General features: G+C 49.4%; 1 protein-coding gene across 1 annotated transcript in view; it reads left to right on the top strand.

The window, feature by feature from the left end:
• Positions 1–24,781, top strand: part of LOC140202042 (5-hydroxytryptamine receptor 1D) — a 177,620-nt gene extending 152,839 nt beyond the window's left edge. The window contains exon 3 of the mRNA XM_072266901.1: positions 23,423–24,781. Within this exon, the coding sequence (XP_072123002.1) occupies positions 23,423–24,781 (1,359 nt within the window). The remainder of the gene's footprint in view (positions 1–23,422) is intronic.
• The last annotated feature ends 212 nt before the right edge of the window (positions 24,782–24,993 follow it).

Below are 24,993 nucleotides of genomic sequence, written 5' to 3'. Positions count from 1 at the left end.
ATCCAAGCACACTCAGCACATCCAAACACACACAGCACGTCCAAACATACACGGTGCATACAAACACACACAGTTACTAACCAAACACACACAGCACATCCAAACACACACAGAGCATCCAGACACACACAGCACATCCAAGCACACACAGTTACTCTCCAAACACACTCACTACATCCAAACACTCACAGTTATTATCCAAACACAGACAGCGCATCCAAACGCACACTGTTACTATGCAAACACCTACAGTTACTATTCAAACAAACACAGCGCATCCAAACACACAGTGCATCCAAGCACACACAGTTCTATCCAAACACACTCAGCACATCCAAACACACTCAGCACATCCAAACACACACAGTTACTATCCAAACACACACAGCACATCCAAACACACACCGTTAATATCCAAACACACACAGTTATTATCCAAACACACACAGTTACTATCCAAACACAGACAATTACTATCCAAACACACACAGTGCAGCTACGCACACGCAGTGCATCCAAACACACACAGTTACTATCCAAACACACTGCGCATCCAAACATACACAGTTACAGTGAGTCCAAACACACATAGCACATCCAGACACACGCAGCACATCCAAACACACACAGCACATCCAAACACACACGGTGCATACAAACACACACAGCACATCCAACCACAGCACATCCGAACACACTGTTACTATCCAAACACACACTGCACATCCAAACACACACAGTGCATCCAAACACACACAGTTACTATCCAAACACACACAGTTACTATCCAAACACACACAGTGCATCCAAACACACACAGTTACTATCCAAACACACACAGCACATCCAAACAAACACACTGTCCAAACACACAGAGTTACTACCCAAACACACATAGTGCATTCAAACACACACAGCGCATCCAAACACACACAGTTGCTATCCAAACACACACAGCACATCCAAACACACACAGTTACTGTCCAAACACTCAGAGTTACTATCCAAACACACACAGTGTGTCCAAGCACACATAGCACATCCAAATACACACAGTTACCATCCAAACACACACAGTTACTATCCAAACACACGCAGTTGCTATCCAAACACACACAGCGCAGCTAATCCAACACAGCGCATCCAAACACACACAGTTACTATCGAAACACACACAGTTACTATCCAAACATTCACAGCGCATCCAAACACACACAGTTACTATCCAAACATACACAGTTACTATCCAAACACACAGAGTGCATCCAAACACCCAGAGTGCATCCAAACACCCAGAGTGCATCCAAACACACGCAGCGCATCCAAACACACATAGCACATCCAAACACACACATTTACTATCCAAACACACACAGTGCATCCAAACACACATAGCACATCCAAACACACACAGCACGTCCAAACACACACGGTGCATACAAACATACACAGCACATCCAAACACACACAGCACATCCAAACAGATACAGTTTCTATCCAAACACACACAGCACATCCAAACACAGACAGTTACTATCTAAATACACACAGCGCATCCAAATACACACAATTACTATCCAAACACACAGTTTCTATCCAAACACACACAGCTCATCCGAACACACAAAGTTACTATCCAAACACACACAGTGCATCCAAACACACACAGTTACTATCCAGACACACACAGTTACTATCCAAACACACACAGTTACTATCCAAACACACACAGCACATCCAAACACACACAGTGCATCCAAACACACACAGCACATCCAAACACACACAGTACATCCAAACACTCACAGTTGCTATCCAAACGCACACAGCGCTCCAAACACACATAATTACTATGCAAATGCATACAGTGCATCCAAACACACACAGCGCATCCAAACACACACAGTGTGTCCAAACATACACAGTTACTATCCAAACACACACAGTTACTATCCAAGCACACACAGTGCATCCAAACACACACAGCACATCCAAACACACACAGTACATCCAAACACTCACAGTTGCTATCCAAACGCACACAGCGCTCCAAACACACATAATTACTATGCAAATGCATACAGTGCATCCAAACACACACAGCGCATCCAAACACACACAGTGTGTCCAAACATACACAGTTACTATCCAAACACACACAGTTACTATCCAAGCACACACAGTGCATCCAAACACACACAGCACATCCAAACACACACAGTGCATCCAAACACTCACAGTTGCTATCCAAACGCACATAGCGCTCCAAACACACACAGTTACTATGCAAACGCATACAGTGCATCCAAACACACACAGCGCATCCAAACACACACAGTGTGTCCAAACATACATAGTTACTATCCAAACACACACAGTGTGTCCAAACACACACCGTGCATACAAACACACACAGCACATCCAAACACACACGGTGCATACAAACACACACAGCACGTCCAAACACCCACAGCACATCCAAACACACACAGTTACTATCCAAACACACAGCACATCCAAATGCTCACAGCGCATCCAAACACACACTGCTACTAACCAAACATACATAGCGCATTCAATCACACACAGCACATCCAAACTCACACAGCGCATCCAAACACACACGGTGCATACAAACACACACAGTTACTAACCAAACACACACAGCGCATCCAAACACACACAGAGCATCCAGACACACACACACATCCAAGCACACACAGTTACTATCCAAACACACTCAGCACATCCAAACACACACAGTTACTATCCAAACACACACAGTTACTATTCAAACACACACAGCGCATCCAAACACACAGTGCATCCAAACACACACAGCACATGTGAAGCTTTGTGTGGGTGGTGACAGTCTCATTGGTGTGCCTGTATCACAGTGAAGCGTTGTGTGGTGATGACAGTCCCATTGCTGTTCCTGTATCTCAGTGATGGTGTTTGTGGGTGGTGACAGTCCCATTGGTGTGTCTATTTCTCAGTGACAGTGTGTGGGTGGGGAGAGTCCCTCTGGTGTGTCTGTATCTCACTAACTGTGTTTTGAGTGGGGACATTCCCAGTTGTGTTTCTGTAGTCTCGGTTATTGTGTGTGTGCATCGGAACAGTCCCATTGGTTTGTCTCTATCTCAGTGACTGTATGTGTTGTTGAGGATGGTCACATTGGTGTGTCTGAATCATAGTGACAATGTGTTTGGGTGTGGACGGTCCCATTGGTGTGTCTGTTTCTCACTGACAGTATTGGTGGGTGGGAATAGACCCGTTGGTTTGCCTGTGTCTCCCTGACAGTGTGGGCGGGTGGGGATCGACCCACTCGTGTGTCTGTATCTCAGTGATGCTGTGTGTGGGTGGGGACAGTCCTATTGGTGAGTCTGTGTCTCACTGACGGTGTTGGTGGGTGGTGATAGTCCCATTTGTGTGTCTGTATCTCAGTGACGGTGTGTGTGGGTGGGGACAGTCCCACTGGTGTGTCCATACGTCAGTAACGGTGTGTGTGGGTGGGCATGGTCCCATCGGTGTGTCTGTATCTCTATGACGGTGTGCGTTGGTGGGGACAGTCCCATTGGTGTGTCTGTATCTCAGTGACAGTGTGTGTAGGTGTGGCAGTCCCATTGGTGTGTCTGTATCTCCGTGATCCTGTCTGTGGTTTGAGATACTCCCATTGGTGTGTCTGTACTTCAGTGACGGTGTGCTTGGGTGATGATAGTCCCATTGGTGTGCCTGCATCTCATTAACAGTGTTTGTTGCTGGGGACAGTCCCATTTCTGTGTCTGTATCTCAATGATGGTGCGTGTGCGTGGGGATAGTCCCATGGGTGTGTCTGTGTCTCCCTGATGGTGTGTGTTGGTGGGGACGATCCCATTGTTGCGTCTGTATCTCAGTGATGCCGTTTGTGGGTGGGGACAGTCCCATTGGTGTGTCTGTATCTCAGTGGCAGTGTGTGTGGGTGAGGATAGTCCCATTGTTGTGTCTGTATCTCACTAACGTTGTGTGTGGGTGGCGACATTCTCATTTGTGTATCTGTAGTCTCAGTGTAGTTGTGCGCACATGCAGACAGTCCCATTGTTTGGTCTGTATCTCAATGATGGTATTTGTGGGTGGGGGCACAGTTCCACTGGTGTCTCTGTATCTCAGTGACGGTGTACGTGGGTGGGCACTGTCCCATTTGTGTGTCTGTATCTCAGTGATGGTGTTTGTGAGAGGGGACTGTCCCATTGGTGTGTGTGTATCTCACTGATGGTGTGTGTGGGTGGGGACAGTCCCATTGGTGTGCCTGTAACTCAGTGACAATATGTGTGGGTGTGGACACTCCCATTGGTTTGTCTGTATCTGACTGACGTTGTGTGTGGTTTGGTATAGTCCCATTGGTGTATCTGTGTCTCACTGATGGTGTGTGGGTGTGTATAGTCCCATTGGTCTGTCTGTATCTCCGTGATCGTGTGTATAGGTCGGTACGGTACCATTGGTGTGTCTGTATCGTGCTGACGGTGTTTGTGGGTGGAGATAGTCCCACTGGTGTTTCTGTATGTACCTTACGGTGTGTGTGGTTCAAGATACTCCCATTGGTGTACTGTACTTCAGTGACGGTGTGTTTGGGTGATCATCATCCCATTGGTGTGTCTGTATCTCACTGACAGTGTGTGTGTTTGGGGACAGTCCCATTTCTGTGTCTGTATCTCAGTGATGTTGTGTGTGTGGGTGGGGACAGTCCCATTGGGGTGTCTGTATCTCAGGGACGGTGTTTGTGGGTGGGGAGAGTCCCATTCGTGTGTCTGTATCTCACTAATGGTGTGTTTGGGTGGGGACATACCCATTTGTGTTTCTGTAGTCTCAGTGGTGGTGTGTGCACATGAGGACAGTCCCATTGGTGTGTCTGTATCTCAGTGATCGTGTATGTGGGTGGGGACAGTCCCATTTCTGTGTCTGTATCTCAGTGATGGTTTATGTGGGTGGGGATAGTCCCATTGGTGTGTCTGTATCTCAGTTACCGTGTGTGTGGTGGGGATAGTCCCATTGGTGTGTCTGTATCTCACTGATGGTGTGTGTGGGTGGGGACAGTCCCATGGGTGTGTCTGTGTCTCCCTGACGGTGTGTGTAGGTGGGGACGATCCTATTGTTGCGTCTGTATTTCAGTGATGATGTTTGTGGGTGGGGCAGTCCCATTGGTGTGTCTGCATCTCAGTGACAGTGTGTGTGGGTGGAGATAGTCCCACTGGTGTGTCTGTATCTCAGTGACAGTGCGTGTGGGTGGGTATAGTCCCATTGGTGTACCTGTATCTCAGTAACGGTGTTTTTCGGTGGTGACAGTCCCATTGGTGTGTCTATATCTCAGTGACGGTGTGTGTTGGTGGGGACAGTCCAAATTGGTGTGTCTGTTATCTCAGTGATGGTGGGTATCGGTAGGGACAGTCCCATTGGTGTGTCTGTATCTCACTGACTGTGTGCATGGGTGGGGACAGTCCCATTGGTGAGTCTGTAATCTCAGTGACGGCGTGTGTGGGTGGGGATAGTCCTATTGTTTTGTCTATATCTCAGTGGCAGTGTGTAGGTGGGGAGAATCCCATTGGTGTGTCTGTACCTCACTGACAGTGTGTTTGAGTGGGGACAGTCCTACTGATGTGTTGGTATCTCACTGACAGTGTTTGTGGGTGGGGATAGTCCTATTGGTGTGTCTGTATCTCAGTGGCAGAGTGTGAGTGGGGAGAATCCTATTGGTGTGTCTGTATCTCACTGATGGTGTGTTTGGGTGGGGACAGTCCCATTTCTGTGTCTGTATCTCAGTGATGGTGCATGTGGTTTGGAACAGTCCCATTGGTGATTCTGTAATCTCAGTGACAGTGTGTGTGGGTGGGGCAATCGCATTGGTGTGTCTGTATGTCAGTGCCAGTGTGTGGGTTGGGATAGTCCCATTGGTGTGTCTGTATCGCACTGGCTGTGTGTGTGGTTCGAGATATTCCCATTTGTGGGTCTGTACTTCAGTGATGGTGTGTTTGGGTGGGGACAGTCCCACTGTTGTATCTGTATCTCACTGACAGTATGCGTGGGCGGAGCAGTCCCATTTCTGTATCTGTATCTCAGTGATGGCGTTAGTGGTTGGGGACAATCCCATTGGTGTGTTTGTATCCAGTGATGGTTTGTGTGGGTGGGGACAGTCCCATTGGTGAGTCTGTAATCTCAGTGACGGTATTTGTGGGTGGAGATAGTCCTATTATATTGTCTGTATCTCAGTGGCAGTGTGTGGGTGGGGAGAATCCCATTGGTGTGTCTGTACCTCAGTGACGGTGTGTTTGAGTGGGAACAGTCCTATTGATGTGTCTGTATCTCAGTGACGGTGTGAGTGGGTGGAGATAGTACCATTGGTGTGTCTGTATCTCAGTGACACCGTGTGTACGTGGGGTCAGTCTCATTGGTGTGTCTGTATCTCACTGATGGCGTTAGTGGTTGGGGACAATCCCATTGGTGTGTTTGTATCCAGTGATGGTTTGTGTGGATGGGGACAGTCCCATTCGTGTGTCTGTATCTCAGTGACGGTGTGTGTGGTTGGGGAGAGACCCATTGCTGTGTCTGTATCTCAGTGACAGTGAGGGTGGGTGTGGATTGTCCCACTGGTGTGTCTTTATCTCAGTGGTAGAGTGTGGGTGGGGAGAATCCCATTGGTGTGTCTGTATGTTAGTGACGCTGTGTGTGTGTGGACAGTACCACTGGGGCATCTATATCTCAGTGACGGTGTGTGTGGGTGAGGATAGTCCGATTGGTGTGTCTGTGTCTCACTGACAGTGTGTGTGGTGTAGATAGTCCCATTGGTGAGTCTGTAATCTCAGTGATCGCGCCCGTGTGTGTGTGTGTGTGTGTGTGTGTGTGTGTGTGGATAGTCCCATTGGTGTGCCTGTATCTCACTGATGGTGTGTGTGGGTGGGGACTGTCCCATTTGTGTGTCTGTAATCTCAGTGGAAGTGTGTCTGGGTGGGGACAGTACCATTTGTGTGTCTGTAGTCTCAGTGACAGTGTGTATACGCGTGGATAGCCCTGTCAGTGTGTTTGTGTCTCACTGACGGTGTGTGTGGGTGGGGACAGTCCCATTGGTGAGTCTGTAATCTCGGTGACGGTGTCTGTGGGTGGAGATAGTACTATTGATGTGTCTGTATCTCACTAACGGTGTGTTTCGGTGGGGACATTCCCATTTGTGTTGCTGTAGACTCAGTGACGGTGTGTGCTCATGCAGACAGTCACATTGGTTTGTATCTCAGTGATGGTGTTTGTGGGTGGTGATGGTCCCATTACTATGTCTGTATCTCAGTGACGTTGTGTGTACGTGGGGCCCATCTCATTGGTGTGTCTGTTTCTCACTGATGGTGTGTGTGGGTGGGGAAGTTCCATATCTGTGCTGTATCTCAGTGATGATTTGTGTGGGTGGGGATAGTCCTATTAGTTTGTCTGTATCTCAGTGGCAGAGTGTGTGTGGGGAGAATCCCATTGGTATGTCTGTATGTTAGTGATGGTGTTTGGGTGGGGACAGTACCGTTGGGGTATCTATATCTCAGTGACTGTGTGTGTGGGTGGGGATAGTCCGATTGGTGTGTCTGTATCTCTCTGACCGTGTGTTTGGGTGGGGACAGTCCTATATCTGTGTCTGTATCTCAGTAATATTGCATGTGGTTTGGAACAGCCCCATTGGTGAGTCTGTAATCTTAGTGACAGTGTGTGTGGGTGGAGATAGTCCCATTGGAGTGTCTGTATCTCAGTGATGGTGTGTGTGGCGTTGGGAACAGTCCAATTGATGTGTCTGTATCTCAGTGACGGTGTGTATCTGGTTGCGAACAGTCCCATTGGAGTGTCTGTGTCTCATTGACAGTATTTGTGGGTGGGGATAGTCCTATTGGTGTGCCTGTATGTCAGTGACACTGTGTGTGGGTGGGAACACTCCCATTGATGTGTCTGTATTTCAGCAATGCAGTGTTTGGGTGGGGGCAGTCCCATTGATGTGTCTGTATGTTAGTGCCGGTGTGTGGGCCGGGATAGTCCCATTGTTGTGTCTGTATCTCAGTAACAGTGTGTATGTGGTTGGGAACAGTCCCATTGGAGTGTCTGTGTCTCATTGCCAGTGTTTGTGGGTGGGGATAGTCCTATTGGTGTGTTTGTATCTCAGTGTACTTGTGTGTGGGTGGGGAGAATCCCATTGGTGTGTCTGTACCTCAGTGACGGTGTGTTTGAGTGGGGACAGTCCCATTCGTGTGTCTGTGTCTCACTGTCAGTGTGTGTGGGTGGGGATAGTCCCACTGGTGTGTCTGTATCTCACTGATGGTGTGTGTGGGTGCAGACGGTCCCATGGGTGTGTCTGTATGTCAGTGACGGTTTGTGTAGATGAGGAGGTCCCATTGGTGTGCCTGTATGTCAGTGACGCTGTGTGTGGGTGGGGACAGTCCCACTGGTGTGTCTGTATCTTAGCAACACAGTGTTTGGGTGGGGGCAGTCCCATTGATGTGTCTGTATGTCAGTGCCGGTGTGTGGGTCGGGATAGTCCCATTGTTGTGTCTGTATCTCAGTGATCATGTGTGTGGGTGGGGACGGTCCCATTGGTGTGTCTGTATCTCACTGACTGTGTGTATGGTTCAAGATACTCCCATTTGTGTGTCTGTACTTTAGTGATGGTGTCTCTGGGTGTGGATGGTCCCATTAGTGTGTCTGTATCTCACTGACAGTGCTTGTGTGTGGGGATAGTCCTATTGGTGTGTCTGTATCTCAGTGGCAGAGTGTGTGTGGGGAGAATCCCATTGGTGTGTCTGTATGTTAGTGACGGTGTGTGGGTGGGGACAGTACCGTTGGGGTGTCTATATCTCAGTGATGGTGTGTGTTGGTGGGGTTAGTCCGATTGGTGTGTCTGTGTCTCTCTGACCATGTGTTTGGGTGGGGACAGTCCTATATCTGTGTCTGTATCTCAGTAATGGTGTATGTGGTTTGGAGCAGCCCAATTGGTGTGTCTGTATCTCAGTGATGGTGTATGTGGGTGGGGATAGTCCCATTGGTGTGTCTGTATCTCAGTGATGGTTTATGTGGGTGGGGATAGTCCCATTGGTGTGTCTGTATCTCAGTGATGGTGTATGTGGGTTGGAATAGTCCCACTAGTGTGTTTGTATCTCAGTGATGGTGTGTGTGGGTGGGGATAGCCCCATTGGTGTGTCTGTATCTCAGTGATGATGTGTGTGGGGTTGGGAACAGTCCAATTGATGTGTCTATATCTCAGTGAAGGTGTGTATGTGGTTGGGAACAGTCCCACTGGAGTGTCTGTGTCTCATTGACAGTGTTTGTGGGTGGGGATAGTCTTATTGGTGTATTTGTATCTCAGTGATCTTGTGTGTGGGTGGGAATAGTCCCATTAGTGTGTCTGTATCTCACTGACAGCATGTGTGGGTGGTGACAGTCCCATTGGTGTGTTTGTAATCTCAATGACAGTGTGTGTGGGTGGGGATAGACCTATTGATTTATCTGTATCACAGCGGCAGTGTGTGAGTGGGGAGAATACCATTGGTGTGTCTGTACCTCAGTGACAGTGTGTTTGAGTGGGGACAGCCCCATTGGTGCGTCTGTGTCTCACTGACGGTGTTTACGGGTGGGGATAGTCCCATTGAAGTGAAGAGGTGATAGACAGGAGCTACAGGGTGGTAGTCATCCCGAGGCTACAGGGGTCAGAAAACTGGGTCACTGTCAAGAGAGGGAAGGGAAATGCCCGGATAGTGGAGAGCACAGCTGTGGCTGTCCCCGTCAGCAACAAATATCTTGTTCTCGATGCTGTTGAGGGGGATGACCTGACAGGTCCCCACGGTGACCGGGTCTCTGGCACTGGGCCTGGCGATGTTGTGCAGGAGAGAAGGAGGGAGAAGAGAAATACGGTCGTCGTAGGGGATTCCATAGTCAGCGGAACGGACAGGAGATTCTGTGAGCCTGATAGAGATACCCGCATGGTGTGTTGCCTCCCAGGTGCCAGAGTACGGGATGTCTCGGATCGGGTCCTGAATATTCTAAAGGGGGAGGGTGAGTAGCCAGTTGTCTTGGTACATGTTGGTACCAATGACATAGATAGGACAAAGGAGGAGGTCCTGAAGAGAGATTTCCAGGACTTAGGAAGGAAGCTGAGAAGCAGGACCTCCAGGGTAGTAATCCCCGGATTGCTACCTGTGCCACGTGCTAGCGAGGGCAAGAATAGTAGGATCAGGCAGATGAATGCGTGACTGGGAGACTGGGTGTAGGGGGCAGGGCTTCAGATTCTTGGATAATTGGGATCTCTTCTGGGGGAAGTATGACCTGTTCCAAAAGGACAGGTTACACCTGAACCCGAAGGGGACCAATATCCTGGCGGGAAAGTTGAATAGAGCTGTTAGGGAGGGTTTAAACCAATTTGGCAGGGGAATGGGAACCAGAATGACGGAGCGGAGGAAAGGGAAAACATAAATAAATCTAAGAAAGTGAGCAGTAAAGATGTCAGGAAAGACAGGCAGGTGATTGGGCAAATTTGTAGCCATTGGGATGAGTTGCAGTGCAATAAAGTTGCAGTGAAATCAAAGCGAAATGTATCAACTACTGGTCTTAAGGTGTTGTACTTAAATGCACGCAGCATAAGGAATAAGGTGGATGATCTTGTCATACAGTTATAGATTGGCAGGTATGATATTGTGGCCATCACTGAGACCTGGCTAAAGGATGCATGTCTCTGGGAGCTGAACGTCCAAGGATACACGGTGTATTGGAAGGATAGGAAGGTAGGCAGAGGGGGAGGTGTGGCTTTATTGGTAAGAAATGATATTAAATCATTAGAAAGAGGTGATATAGGATCGGAAGGTGCAGAATCTTTATGTGTTGAGCTAAGAAATAGCAGGGGTAAAAGGACCCTGATGGCAGTTATTTATAGGTCTCCAAACCAGCTGCAGGGATGTGGACTACAAATTACAACTGGAAATAGTAAAGGCTTGTCAGAAGGGCAGTGATATGATAATTGTGGGGGATTTTAACATGCGAGTGGATTAGGAAAATTAGGTAGACACTGGATCTCAAGAGAGAGAATTTGTAGAATGTCTGCGAGATGGCCTTTTAGAACAGCTTGATGTTGAGACCACTAGGGAATCGGCTGTACTGGCTTGGGTATTGTGTAATGAACCAGAGGTGATTAGAGAGATTGAGGTGAAGGAACCCTGAGGAGGCAGTGATCATAATATGATTGAGTTCACTGTGAAATTTGAAAAAGAGAAGCCGAAATCTGATGTGTCGGTATGTCAGTGGAGTAAAGGAAATTACAATGGCAAGAGAGAGGAACTGGCCAAAGTTGACTGGAAAGGGACACTGGCGGGAAAGACAGCAGAGCAGCAGTGGCTGGAGTTTATGCGAGAAATGAGGAAGGTGCAAGACAGGTATATTCCAAAAAAGAAGAAATTTTTGAGTGGAAAAAGGATGCAACCGTGGTTGACAAGAGAAGTCAAAGCCAAAGTTAAAGCAAAGGAGAGGGCATACAAGGAAGCAAAAATTAGTGGGAAGACAGAGGATTGGAAAGTTTTTAAAACCTTACAAAAGGAAACCAAGAAGGTCATTAAGAGGGAAAAGATTAACTATGAAAGGAAGCTAGCAAATAATATCAAAGAGGATACTAAAAGCTTTTTCAAGTATATAAGTAGTAAAAGGCAGGTGAGAGTAGATATAGGACCAATAGAAAATGATGCTGGAGAAATTGTAATGGGAGATACAGAGATGGCAGAGGAACTGAACGAGTATTTTGCATCAGTCTTCACTGAGGAAGACATCAGCAGTATACCGGACACTCAAGGGTGGCAGGGAAGAGAAGTGTGCGCTGTCACAATTACGACAGAGAAAGTACTCAGAAGCTGAATAGTCTAAAGGTAGATAAATCTCCTGGACCAGATGGAATGCACCCGCGTGTTCTGAAGGAAGTAGCTGTGGAGTTTGCGGAGGCATTAGCGATGATCTTTCAAAAGTCAATAGATTCTGGCATGGTTCCGGAGGACTGGGAGATTGCAAATTTCACTCCACTATTTAAGAAGGGGGCAAGGAAGCAAAGAGGAAATTATAGACCTGTTAGCTTGACATCGGTGGTTGGGAAGTTGTTGGAGTTGATTGTCAAGGATGAGGTTACAGAGTACCTGGAGGCATATGACAAGATAGGCAGAACTCAGCATGGATTCCTGAAAGGAAAATCCTGCCTGACAAACCTATTACAATTTTTTGAGGAAATTACCAGTAGGCTAGACAAGGGAGATGCAGTGGATGTTGTATATTTGGATTTTCAGAAGGCCTTTGACAAGGTGCCACACATGAGGCTACTTAACAAGGTAAGAGCCCATGGAATTATGGGAAAGTTACATACGTGGATAGAGTGTTGGCTGATTGGCAGGAAACAGAGTGGGAATGAAGGGATCCTATTCTGGTTGGCTGCCGGTTACCAGCGGTGTTCCACAGGGGCCCATGTTGGGGCCGCTTCTTTTTACATTGTACATCAACGATTTGGATTATGGAATAGATGGCTTTGTGGCTAAGTTTGCAGATGATACGAAGATAGGTGGAGGGGCTGGTAGTGCTGAGGAAGCGGAGAGTCTGCAAGAGACTTGGATAGATTGGAAGAATGGGCAGAGAAGTGGCAAATGAAGTACAATGTTGGAAAGTGTATGGTTATGCACTTTGGCAGGAAAAATAAACGGGCAGACTATTATTTAAATGGGGAAAGAATTCAAAGTTCTGAGATGCAACGGGACTTGGGAGTCCTCGTACAGGATACCCTTAAAGTTAACATCCAGGTTGAGTCAGTAGTGAAGAAGGCGAATGCAATGTTGGCATTCATTTCTAGAGGAATAGAGTATAGGAGCAGGGATGTGATGTTGAGGCTCTATATGACGCTGGTGAGACCTCACTTGGAGTACTGTGGGCAGTTTTGGTGTCCTTATTTAAGAAAGGATGTGCTGACGTTGGAGAGGGTACAGAGAAGATTCATTAGAATGATTTCGGGAATGAGAGGGTTAACATATTAGGAACATTTGTCAGCTCTTGGACAGTATTCCTTGGAATTTAGAAGAATGAGGGGAGACATCATAGAAACATTTTGAATGTTGAAAGGCATGGGTAGAGTGGATGTGGCAAAGTTCTTTCCCATGATGGGGGAGTCTAGTACGAGAGGGCATGACTTAAGGATTGAAGGGCGCCCATTCAGAACAGAAAAGCAAAGAAATTTTTTTAGTCAGAGGTTGGTGAATCTATGGAATCTGTTGCCACGGGCAGCAGTGGAGGCCAAGTCATTGGGTGTATTTAAGGCAGAGGTTGATAGGTATCTGAGTAGCCAGGGCATCAAAGGTTATGGTGAGAAGGCGGGGGAGTAGGACTAAATGGGAGAATGGATCAGCTCATGATAAAATGGCGGAGCAGACTCGATGGGTCGAATGGCCGACTTCTGCTCCTTTGTCTTATGGTCTTATGGTATGCCTGTATCTTAGTGACGGTGTGTGTGGGTGGGGACAGTCCCATTGGTGTGTCTATAGCTCAATAACAGTGTGTGTGGGTGGGGACATACCCATTTGTGTTTCTGTAATCTCAGTGGTGGTGTGTGCACATGGGGACAGTCCCATTGGTATGTCTGTATCTCAGTGATGGTGATTCTGGGTGGTGATGGTCCCATTAGTGTGTTTGTATCGCAGTGACGGTGTGTGTTGGTGGGGATTGTCCCATTGGTATGTCTGTGTGTCACTGACAGTGTGTGTGGGTGGAGACGGGCCCATTGCTGTGTCTGTATCTCAGTGACGGTGTTTGTGGGTGGGGACAGTCCGACTGGTCACTCTGCATCTCAGTGACCGTGTGTCTGGGTGGGAACAGTCCCATTCGTGTTTCTGTATCTCAGTGACGGTGTATGTTGGTGGGGATTGTCCCATTCTTGTGTCTGTATCTCAGTGACTGTGCGTGTGGGTGGGGATAGTCCCATTGGTGTGTGTGTATCTCACTGATGGTGTGTGTGGGTGGGAACAGTCCCATGGGTGTGTCTGTGTCTTCCTGACGGTGTGTGTAGGTGGGGACGATCCCATTGTTGCGTCTGTATCTCAGTGATGATGTTTGTGGGTGGGGACAGTCCCATTGGTGTGTCTGTATCTCAGTGACAGTGTGTGTGGGTGGGGATAGTCCTACAGGTACATCTGTATCTCACTGACAGTGTTTGTGGGTGAGGATAGTCCTAGTGGTGTGTCTGTATCTCAGTGGCAGAGTGTGGGTGGGGCAGTCCCATTTGTGTGTCAGTAAACTCAGTGAAAGTGTGTCTTGATGGGGACAGTCCCATTGGTGTGTCTGTATCTCAGTGACTGTGTGTGTGGGTGGGGATAGTCCCATTGGTGTGTGTGTATCTCACTGATGGTGTGTGTGGGTGGGAACAGTCCCATGGGTGTGTCTGTGTCTTCCTGACGGTGTGTGTAGGTGGGGACGATCCCATTGTTGCGTCTGTATCTCAGTGATGATGTTTGAGGGTGGGGACAGTCCCACTGGTGTGTCTGTATCTCAGTGACAGTGTGCGTGTGTGGGGATAGTCCCATTGGTGTGTCCGTATCTCAGTGATGGTGTTTGTGGGTAAGAATGGTCCCATTGTTGTGTCTGTATCTCACTGTCCGTGTGTGTGGGTGGGGCCGTCCCATTGGGGCGCCTGTATCTCAGTGACAGTGCGTGTGGGTGGGGATAGTCCCATTGGTGTGCCTGTATCTCAGTGACGATGTTTTTGGGTGGTGACAGTCCCATTGGTATGTCTATATCTCAGTGACGGTGTGTGTCGGTGGGTACAGTCCCATTGTTGTGTCTGTATCTCACTGACTGTGTGTATGGGTGGGGACAGTCCCATTCGTGAGTCTGTAATCTCATTGATGGTGTGTGTGGGTGGGGATAGTCCTATTGTTTTGTCTCTATCTCAGTTGAAGTGTGTGGGTGGGGAGAATCCCATTGGTGTGTCTGTACCTCACTGACAGTGTGTTTGAGTGGGGACAGTCCTATTCATGTGTTTGTATCTCAGTGATGGTGTGTGTGGGTGGGGATAGTCCCATTGGTCTGTCTGTATCTCTCTGACCGTGTGTTTGGGTGGGGACAGTCCCATTTCTGTGTCTTTATCTCTGTGATTGTGCATGTGGTTTGGACCAGTCCCATTGGTGATTCTGTGATCTCAGTGATGATGTGTGTGGGTGGGACAGTCGCACTGGTGTGTCTGTATGTCAGTGCCGGTGTGTGGGTTGGGATAGTCCCATTGGTGTGTCTGTACCGCACTGACTGTGTGTGTGTGGTTTTAGATACTCCCATTTGTGGGTCTGTACTTCAGTGATGGTGTGTTCTGGTGGGGATAGTTCCATTAGTGTGTCTGTATCTTACTGACTATGTTTGTGGGTGGGGAGAATCCCATTGTTTGTCTGTATCTCAGTGACGGTGTGTGTGGGTGGGGACAGTCCCATTGCTGTGTCTGTATCTCAGTGACGGTGTTTGTGGGTGGGGATAGTCCCACTGGTACGTCTGTATCTCACTGACAGTGTTTGTGGGTGGGGTTAGTCCTAGTGGTGTGTCTGTATCTCAGTGGCAGAGTGTGAGTGGGGAGAATCCCAATGGTGTATCTATATGTTAGTGACGGTGTGTGGGTGGAGACAGTACCATTGGGGTGTCTGTATCTCAGTGACAGTGTGTGTACGTGTAGATAGTTCTGTCAGTGTGTTTGTGTCTCACTGAGGGTGTATGTTGGTGCAGATATTCCCATTGGTGTGTCTGTATCTCAGTGACAGTGTTTGTGGGTGGGGACACTCCCATTGGTGTGTGTGTATCTCAGTGATGGTATGTGTGGGGTTGGGAACAGTCCTATTTTTCTGTCTGTATCTCTGTGACGGTGTGTATGTGGTTGGGAACAGTCCCATTGGAGTGTCTGTGTCTTATTGACAGTATTCGTGGGTAGGGATAGTCCTATTGGTGTATCTGTATTTCAGCGATCTTGTGTGTGGTTGGGGACGGTCCCTATGGTGTGTCTGTATCTCACTAATGGTGTGTGTGAGTGGGTCAGTCCCATTTGTGTGTCTGTAATCTCAGTGAAAGTGTGCCTCGGTGGGGACAGTACCATTTGTGTGTCTGTAGCCTCAGTGACAGTGTGTATATGTGTGGATAGTCTTGTCGGTGTGTTTGTGTCTCACTGAGGGTGTATGTGGGTGGGGACATTCCCTTTGATGTGTCTGTATCTCAGTGCTGGTGTGTGTTGGTGGGGACAGTCCCACTATTGTGTCTGTATCTCATTGACGGCGTGTGTGGGTGGGGTCAGTCCCATTTGTCAGTCTGTAATCTCAGTGATGGTATGTGTGGGTGGGGATAGTCCTATTGGTTTTTCTGTATCTCAGTGGCAGTGTGTGGGTGGGGAGAATCCCATTGGTGTGTTTGAACCTCAGGGATGGTGTGTTTGAGTGGGAACAATCCTATTGATGTGTCTGTATCTCAGTGACGGTGTATGTGGGTGGGGATAGTACCATTGGTGTGTCTGTATTTCAGTGACGGGGTGTGTGGGTGGAGATAGTACCATTGGTGTGTCTGTATTTCAGTGACAGTGTGTGTGGGTGGAGATAGTACCACTGGTGTGTCTGTATTTCAGTGACTCTGTGTGTGGGTGGAGATAGTACCATTGGTGTGCCTGAATCTCACTAATGGTGTGTTTGGGTGAGGACAATCTCATTTGTGTTGCTGTAGACTCAGTGATGATGTGTGCACATGCGGACGGTCCCATTGGTTTGTTTCTCAGTGATGGTGCTTGTAGGTGGTGATGGTCCCATTTGTCTGTATTTCAGTGACGGTATGTGTTGGTGTGGATAGTCCCATTGGTGTGTCTGTATCTCAGTGACGCTGTGTGTACATGGGGTCAGTCTCATTGGTGTGACTGTATCTCACTGATGGTGTGTGTGGGTGGGGCAGTCTCATTTCTGTGTCTGTATCTCAGTGATGGTGTACATGGTTGGGAATAGTCCCATTGCTGTGTCTGTATCTCAGTGATGGTGTTTGTGGGTGGGGACAGTCCCATTTGTGTGTCTGTATCCAGTGATGGTTTTTGTGGGTAGGGACACTCCCATTGGTGTGTCTGTATCTCAGTGAGTGTGTGTGTAGGTGGGGACAGTCCCGTTAGTGTGTCTGTATCACAGTGACCGTGTGCATGGGTGGGGACAGTCCCATTGGTGTGTCCTTATCTCACTGACAGTGTTTGTGGGTGGGGATAGTCCTATTGGTGTGTCTGTATCTCAGTGGCAGAGTGTGGGTGGGGAGAATCCCATTGGTGTGTCTGTATGTTAATGACGGTGTGTGGGTGGGGACAGTACCATTGGGGAGTCTATATCTCAGTGACGGTGTGTGTGGGTGGGGATAGTCCGATTGGTGTGTCTGTATCTCAGTGATTGTGTGTGTGGGTGGGGACTGTCCCATTTGTGTGTCTGTAATCTCAGTGAAAGTGTGTCTGGGTGGGGAAAGTCCCATTTGTATGTCATTGTCGTAGTCATACTTTTTTGATCCCGGGGGAAATTGGTTTTTGTTACAGTTGCACCATAAATAATTAAATAGTAATAAAACCATAAATAATTAAATAGTAATTTGTAAATTATGCCAGGAAATAAATCCAGGACCAGCCTATTGGCTTAGGGTGTCTGACCCTCCAAGGGAGGAGTTGTAAAGTTTGATGGCCACAGGCAGGAATGACTTCCTATGACGCTCTGTGTTGCATCTCGGTGGAATGAGTCTCTGGCTGAATGTACTCCTGTGCCCAACCAGTACATTATGTAGTGGATGGGAGACATTGTCCAGGATGGCATGCAACAAGGACAGCATCCTCTTTTCAGACAGCACCTTCAGAGAGTCCAGTTCCATCCCCACAACATCACTGGCCTTACGATTCTGTTGGTGTCTGCTACCCTCAGCCTGCTGCCCCAGCACACAACAGCAAACATGATCGCACTGGCCACCACAGACTCGTAGAACATCCTCAAAATCGTCTGGCAGATGTTAAAGGACCTCAGTCTCCTCAGGAAATAGAGACGACTCTGACCCTTCTTGTAGACAGCCTCAGTATTCTTTGACCAGTCCAGTTTATTGTCAATTCGTATCCCCAGGTATTTGTAATCCTCCACCATGTCCATACTGACCACCAGGATGGAAACAGGCGCACAGGTACCTTAGCTCTCCTCAGCTCTACCACCAGCTCCTTAGTCTTTTTCACATTAAGCTGCAGATAATTCTGCTCACACTATGTGACAAAGTTTCCTACCGTGGCCCTGTACTCAGCCTCATCTCCCCTGCTGATGCATCCAACTATGGCAGAGTCATCAGAAAACTTCTGAAGATGACAAGACTCTGTGCAGTAGTTGAAGTCCAAGGTGTAAATGGTGAAGACAAAGGGAGACAAGACAGTCCCCTATGGAGCCCCCGTGCTGCTGATCACTCTGTCGGACACACAGTATTGCAAGCACACATACTGTGGTCTGCCAGTCATGTAATCAGGAATCTATGACACCAGGAAAGTATCCACCTGCATCGCTGTCAGCTCTTCCCCCAGCAGAGCAGGGCAGATGGTGTTGAACGCACTGGAGAAGTCAAAAAATATGACCGTCACAGTGCTCGATGGCTTGTCCAGGTGGGCGTAGACACGGTTCAGCAGGTAGATGATAGCATCCTCAATTCCTAGTTGGGGCTGGTAGGTGAACTGGAGGGGATCTAAGTGTGGCCTGACCATAGGCCGGAGCAGCTCCAGAACAAGTCTCTCCAGGGTCTTCATGATGTGGGAGGTCAATGCCACCGGTCTGTAGTCATTGAGGCCGCTGGGGCGCGGCGTCTTCGGCACAGGGACGAGGCAGGACGCCTTCCACAGCACAGGAACCCTCCGGAGCCTCAGGCTCAAGTTGAAGACATGGCGAAGTACTCCACATAGCTGAGAGCCACAAGCTTTGAGCACTGAGTCTCAGTGACGGTGTGTGTACGTTTAGATAGTTCTGTCGGTGTGTTTGTGTCTCACTGAGGGTGTGTTAGTGCGGATATTCCCATTGGTGTGTCTGTATCTCAGTGACAGTGTTTGTGGGTGGGGACTCTTCCATTGGTGTGTCTGTATCTCAGTGATAGTATGTGTGGGGTTGGGAACAGTCCTATTGATCTGTTTGTATCTCAGTGACGGTTGGGAACAGTCCCACTGGAGTGTCCATGTCTCATTTTCAGTATTTGTGGATAGGGATAGTCCTATTGGTGTGTCTGTATCTCAGTAATCTTGTGTGTGGTTGGGGACGGTCCCTATGGTGCATCTGTATCTCACTGATGGTGTGTGTGCGTGGGGACAGTCCCATTTGTGTGTCTGTAATCTCAGTGAAAGTGTGTCTGGGTGGGGACAGTACCATTCGTGTGTCTGTATTCTCAGTGACAGTGTGTATACGTGTGGATAGTCCTGTCAGTGTGTGTGCGTGGGGACAGTCCCATTTGTGTGTCTGTAATCTCAGTGAAAGTGTGTCTGGGTGGGGACAGTACCATTCGTGTGTCTGTATTCTCAGTGACAGTGTGTATACGTGTGGATAGTCCTGTCAGTGTGTTTGTGTCACACTGGGGGTGTATGTGCGTGGGGACATTCCCTTTGGTGTGTCTGTATCTCACTGACGGTGTGTATGGGTGGGGACAGTCCCACTGGTGAGTCTGTAAACTCAGTGATGGTGTGTGCTCATGCAGACAGTCCCATTGGTTTGTATCTCAGTGATGGTGTTTGTGGGTGGCGATGGTCCCATTAGTCTGTCTGTATCTCAGTGACGCTGTGTGTACTCGTGGGGTCAGTCTCATTGGGTGTCTGTTTCTCACTGATGGTGTGTGTGGGTGGGGACAGTCCCATATCTGTGTCTGTATCTCAGTAATGGTGTATGTGGTTGGGAATAGTCCCATGGGTGTGTCTGTATCTTAGTGACAGTGTGTGTGGGTGGGGACAGTCCTATTGGTGTGTGTGTATCTCACTGATGATGTGTGTGGGTGGGGACAGTCCCATGGGTGTGTCTGTGTCTCACTCACATTGTGTGGGTGGGGACAGTCCCATTTGTGTGGCTGTATTCTCAGTGACGGTGTGTGTACGTGTGGATAGTCCTGGCGATGTGTTTGTGTTTCACTGAGGGTGTGTGTTGGTGGGGATAGTCCCATTGGTGTTCCTGAATCACAGTGATGATTTGTGTGGGTGGGGATAGTCCCATTGCTGTGTCTGTAATCTCAGTGATGGTGTGTCTGGATGGGTCCTGTCACATTTGTGTGTCCGTAGTCTCAGTGACGGTATGTGGATAGCCCTATTGGAGTGTCTGTATCTCAGTTTCTGTGTGTATGGGGGGGCAGTCCCAGTGGTCTGTCTGTATTCTCACTGACAGTGTGTGTGGCTGGGGATAGCTTCCATCCAGGAGGTCAGTGTGGACATGGTGGAGGATTACAAATACCTGGGGATACGAATTGACAATAAACTGGACTGGTCAAAGAACACTGAGGCTGTCTACAAGAAGGGTCAGAGCCGTCTCTATTTCCTGAGGAGATTGAGGTCCTTCAACATCTGCCGGATGATGCTGAGGATGTTCTACGAGTCTGTGGTGGCCAGTGCGATCATGTTTGCTGTTGTGTGCTGGGGCAGCAGGCTGAGGGTAGCAGACACCAACAGAATCAACAAACTCATTTGTAAGGCCAGTGATGTTGTGGGGATGGAACTGGACTCTCTGTCGGTGGTGTCTGAAAAGAGGATGCTGTCCAAGTTGCATGCCATCTTGGACAATGTCTCCCATCCACTACATAATGTACTAGTTGGGCACGGGAGTACATTCAGCCAGAGACTCATTCCACCGAGATGCAACACAGAGTGTCATAGGAAATCATTCCTGCCTGTGGCCATCAAACTTTACAACTCCTCCCTTGGAGGGTCAGACACCCTGAGCCAATGGGCTGGTCCTGGATTTATTTCCTGGCATAAGTAAACATATTACTATTTAACGATTTATGGTTTTATTACTATTTAATTATTTATGGTCCAACTGTAACGAAAACCAATTTCCCCTGGGATCAATAAAGTATGACTATGACTACTATGACTATCACAGTGATGGTGTGTGTGGGTGGGGATACTCCCATTGGTGTTCCTGAATCACAGCGACAGAGTGCGTGGGGATGGTCCCATTGGTGTGTCTGTATCTCAGTGATGGTGTGTGTGGGTAGGGACAGTCCCATTGCTGTGTCTGTAACCAGTGATGGTTTGTGTGGGTGAGGACACTCCCATTGGTGTGTCTGTATCTCAGTGATGGTGTGTGTTGGTGGGGATAGTCCTATTCGTGTGTCTGTATCTCAGCGGCAGTGGGGACAGTCCCATTGGTGTGTCTGTACCTCAGTGATAGTGTGTCTGGGTGGGGACAATCCCATTTGTCTGTCTGTAGTCTTTGTGATGGTGTTTGTGGTTGGGAACAGTCAAAATTGGTATGTCTGTTATCTCAGTGATGGTGTGTGTGGGTCGGGACAGTCCCATTGGAATGTCTGTATCTCACTGACGGTGTTTGTTGGTGGGGATGGTCCTGTTTGTGTGTCTGTATCTCAGTGATGGTGTGTGTGGGTGGGGACAGTCCCATGGGTGTGTCTGTGTCTCACTCGCAGTGTGTGTGGGTGGGGACAGTCCTATTTGTGTGTCTGAATTCTCAGTGATGGTGTGTGTATGTGTGGATAGTCCTGTCAATATGTCTGTGTCTCACTGAGGATGTGTGTTGGTGGGGATAGTCCTATTGGTGTGTCTGAATCACAGTGACGGTGTGCGTACATTGGGATAGTCCTATTGGAGTGTCTGTATCTCAGTATCTGTGTGTCTGGGGGGGACGGTCCCTGTGGTCTGTCTGTATTCTCATTGACAGTGTGTGTGGGTGGGGATAGTCCCATTGGTGTGTCTGTATCTCAGTGTCAGTGTGTGTGGGTGGGGATAGTCCCGTTGGTGTGTTTGTATCAGAGTGACGGTGTGTGTGGCTGGGGACAGTCCTATTCGTGTGTGTGTATCTCAGTGACGGTGTTTGTGGGTGGGGACAGTCGCATTGGTGTGTCTGTATCTCACTGACAGTGAGTGTGGATGGGGATAGACCCACTGGTGTGCCTGTAATCTCAGTGATGGTGTGTGTGTTTGGGAACAGTTCCATTGGTGTGTCTGTATCTCACTGATGGTGTGTGTGAGTGGGGACAGTCCCATTGGTGTGTCTGTATCTGAGTGACGGTGTGTGGGTGGGGACAGTCCCACTGGTGTGTCTGTATCTCACTGACTGTGTGTGTGGGTGGTGACAGTTCCATTGGTGTGTCTGTATCTCAATGACAGTGTGTGTGGGTGGGGATAGTCCCACTGGTGTGTCTGTATCCCATTGACTGTGTGTGTGGGTGGTGACAGTTCCATTGGTGTGTCTGTATCGCACTGACGGTGTGAAGTGTGTGGGGACGATCTCATTGGTGTGTCTGTATCTCAGTGATGGTGTGTGTGGGTTGGGACAGTCCCATTGGTGTGTCTGTATCTCAGTGACGGTGTGTGTAGGTGGGGATAGTCCCATTCGTGTGCCTGTACCTCACTGACTGTGTGTGTGGGGACAGTCCCATTGGTGTGTCTGTATCTCACGGACTGTGTGGGTGGGGAGGGTCCCATTCGTGTGTCTTTATCTCAGTGACGGTTTGTGTGGGTGGGGACAGTCCCATTGGTGTGTCTGTATTTCAGTGAATGCGTGTGTGGGTGGTGATAGTCCCATTGGTGTGTCGGTGTCTCACTGATGGTGTTTGTGTGTTGGGATAGTCCCAGTGTTGTATCTGGATCTCACTGATGGAGTGTGTGGGTGGCGACAGTCCCAGTGGCGTGTCTGTATCTCACTGATGGTGGGTGTGTGTGTGGGGACAGTCCCATTGGTATGTCTGTATCTCAGTGATGGAGTGTGTGGGTGGGAACAGTCCCATTGGTGTGTCTGCATCTCACTGACAGTGTGTGGGTGGGGATGGTCCTATTGGTGTCTGTATGTCACTGTGTGTGTGGAAGACAGAGGGTATTGTCCTGTACCTCTGTAGTACCATGGGGGATTGTCCCATGGTTGTCCTGTGTGAAAGTTGAAGGGGGATTATGATCCCGTCAGAGTGCCTGACTGGTGCTGGTGTGTGTGAGTGTGTCTGTGTATGTGCATCTGTGTGTGCACGTGTGTGTGTGTGTGTGTGTGTGTGCGTGTGTGTCTGTGTGTGTGTGTGTGTCTGTGTGTGTCTGTGTGTTTGTGTAGGGGCAGAGCAGAGGTTATTGTCCTGTGGATGTATGTGTATCTAGTGCCGGCATATGTGATCTGCGTCCGTGTCTCCACTGCTGTGACAGTCACTCTCCCCTTGTTTTGTTTCTGTCCGGCTGCAGAACCTATGCCTCTACGTGGGCTACACCTCGTCAGTTTATTGTACGGCATCGGTGCTGACCCTGGCCGCCATTGCTCTGGACCGCTACCACGCCATCATCGACTGCCTGCAGTACAACTCGCGGAGTACTGTGCGCCGCACGGCCGCTACGGTGGTGTGGATCTGGCTGCAGTCGGCGCTCAGCAGCTGCCCTCCACTGCTGGGCTGGGGTCGCTTCGGTTACTCGCCAGCCATCCACAGCTGCTCGGTGGCGTGGGGCAACAGTCTGAGTTACGCGGGCTTCATGGCCATCATCTCCTTCCTGCTGCCGGCCGCTGTCATGATCTTCTGCTACGCACGCATTGTGCGGGTGGCTCGGGGCCATGCCAAGCGTATCCATGACATCGAGAACCAGCTGCAGCAGCGGTCACTGGTGCCAGCTGATGATGGAGGCCCCACTTCCAATATGCCCACCTTCTCTCACCTCATCTCCAGCCTCAACTCCCCAATCGTGACCCAGCACGGTTGCGGAGAAGTGCAGCATGGCTGCCGTCACCCCGGTTTGCAGAGATGGGCGCCAGACATCTTCTGCAAGTATGCTGGTGGTGGCGGCTGCCCGGGCCGCGAGCACCGCGGCACTTTCCGCCTCTTCCTGGTCATCTTCGCCTTCTTCTGCTGCTGGATGCCCTACGAGGTGGTAGGGCTGGTGCAGGCAGTCGAGGCGGCGGTGGCGGGTGGCCGGCGGGTCTCTAGTGTGCCGTCCGGCTTGGTGACAGCAGCCCACTGGCTGGCCCTTCTCAACTCGGACATCAACCCGCTGTTGTATGCGCTCCTCAGCAAACGGTTCCGCAAGGCGCTGCACCACTGGCAGCGGCGGCTGGAGGCCAAGGTGGGCTTCGGGCAGAGGCCGCAGCGGGAGGAGGGTGGGAGGGCAGCGGCAACCAGTGGCGGTGGAGCCGGACTCGCCGGCTTCTTGCGGCATGTTAAGCCGCCAGGCGGCCCAGCCAGAAGCAGCTCCAACGTGAGCGGCGTCGGCCGGCTGAGTCCCCAACAGCCAGGGCTCCAGGCCCATTCCTGTTCCGTCTTCTCCATCAGCTCGCTGCCCCACAGCGCAGCCGACCAGCCCTTAGAAGAGCTGCTTGCGTTCGGCCCGGCGGCCTCCGCTGCCTCGCTGGTCTTCATGCCCTGTGGCAGGGCACTGGAGTGCAGTGACAAACAGCAGGGTGAGCCTTTGCCCAAACACTACCTGAAGGTTCCTCCACTTCCCCCAGAGGCTGACCACATGGTTCTGCCCTCTCAGACTTTTGGCGAGAAGCAGTCCTCCACTTACGTATTCGGAAACATCATCGTTAAAGTGGAAAATGATGCAGTCGACCTCTAACTTTGCTGCGTGTGTTACTTTGGGTGCTACAGATGGGGTATTTTCAGCTCCATGAAAGTGCCAAAACAATGAGTTTTGGCTCACCTACTGCTAGTCGAAGCAGAAGCTGCACAAAAGAGGCAGGAGAGAGTCTGCGTATGCTGGAGACCTGCATCAACGCACAAAAAGTACTGGGGGAACTCAGTATCTACAGAAGGAAATGGACAGTCAAC

Source organism: Mobula birostris, chromosome 8 (assembly GCF_030028105.1).
Source record: "Mobula birostris isolate sMobBir1 chromosome 8, sMobBir1.hap1, whole genome shotgun sequence".
Classification (NCBI taxonomy): domain Eukaryota; kingdom Metazoa; phylum Chordata; class Chondrichthyes; order Myliobatiformes; family Myliobatidae; genus Mobula; species Mobula birostris.
The sequence above is the reverse complement of the archived record's forward strand: the minus strand, read 5'-3'. Positions and strand labels throughout refer to the sequence as shown.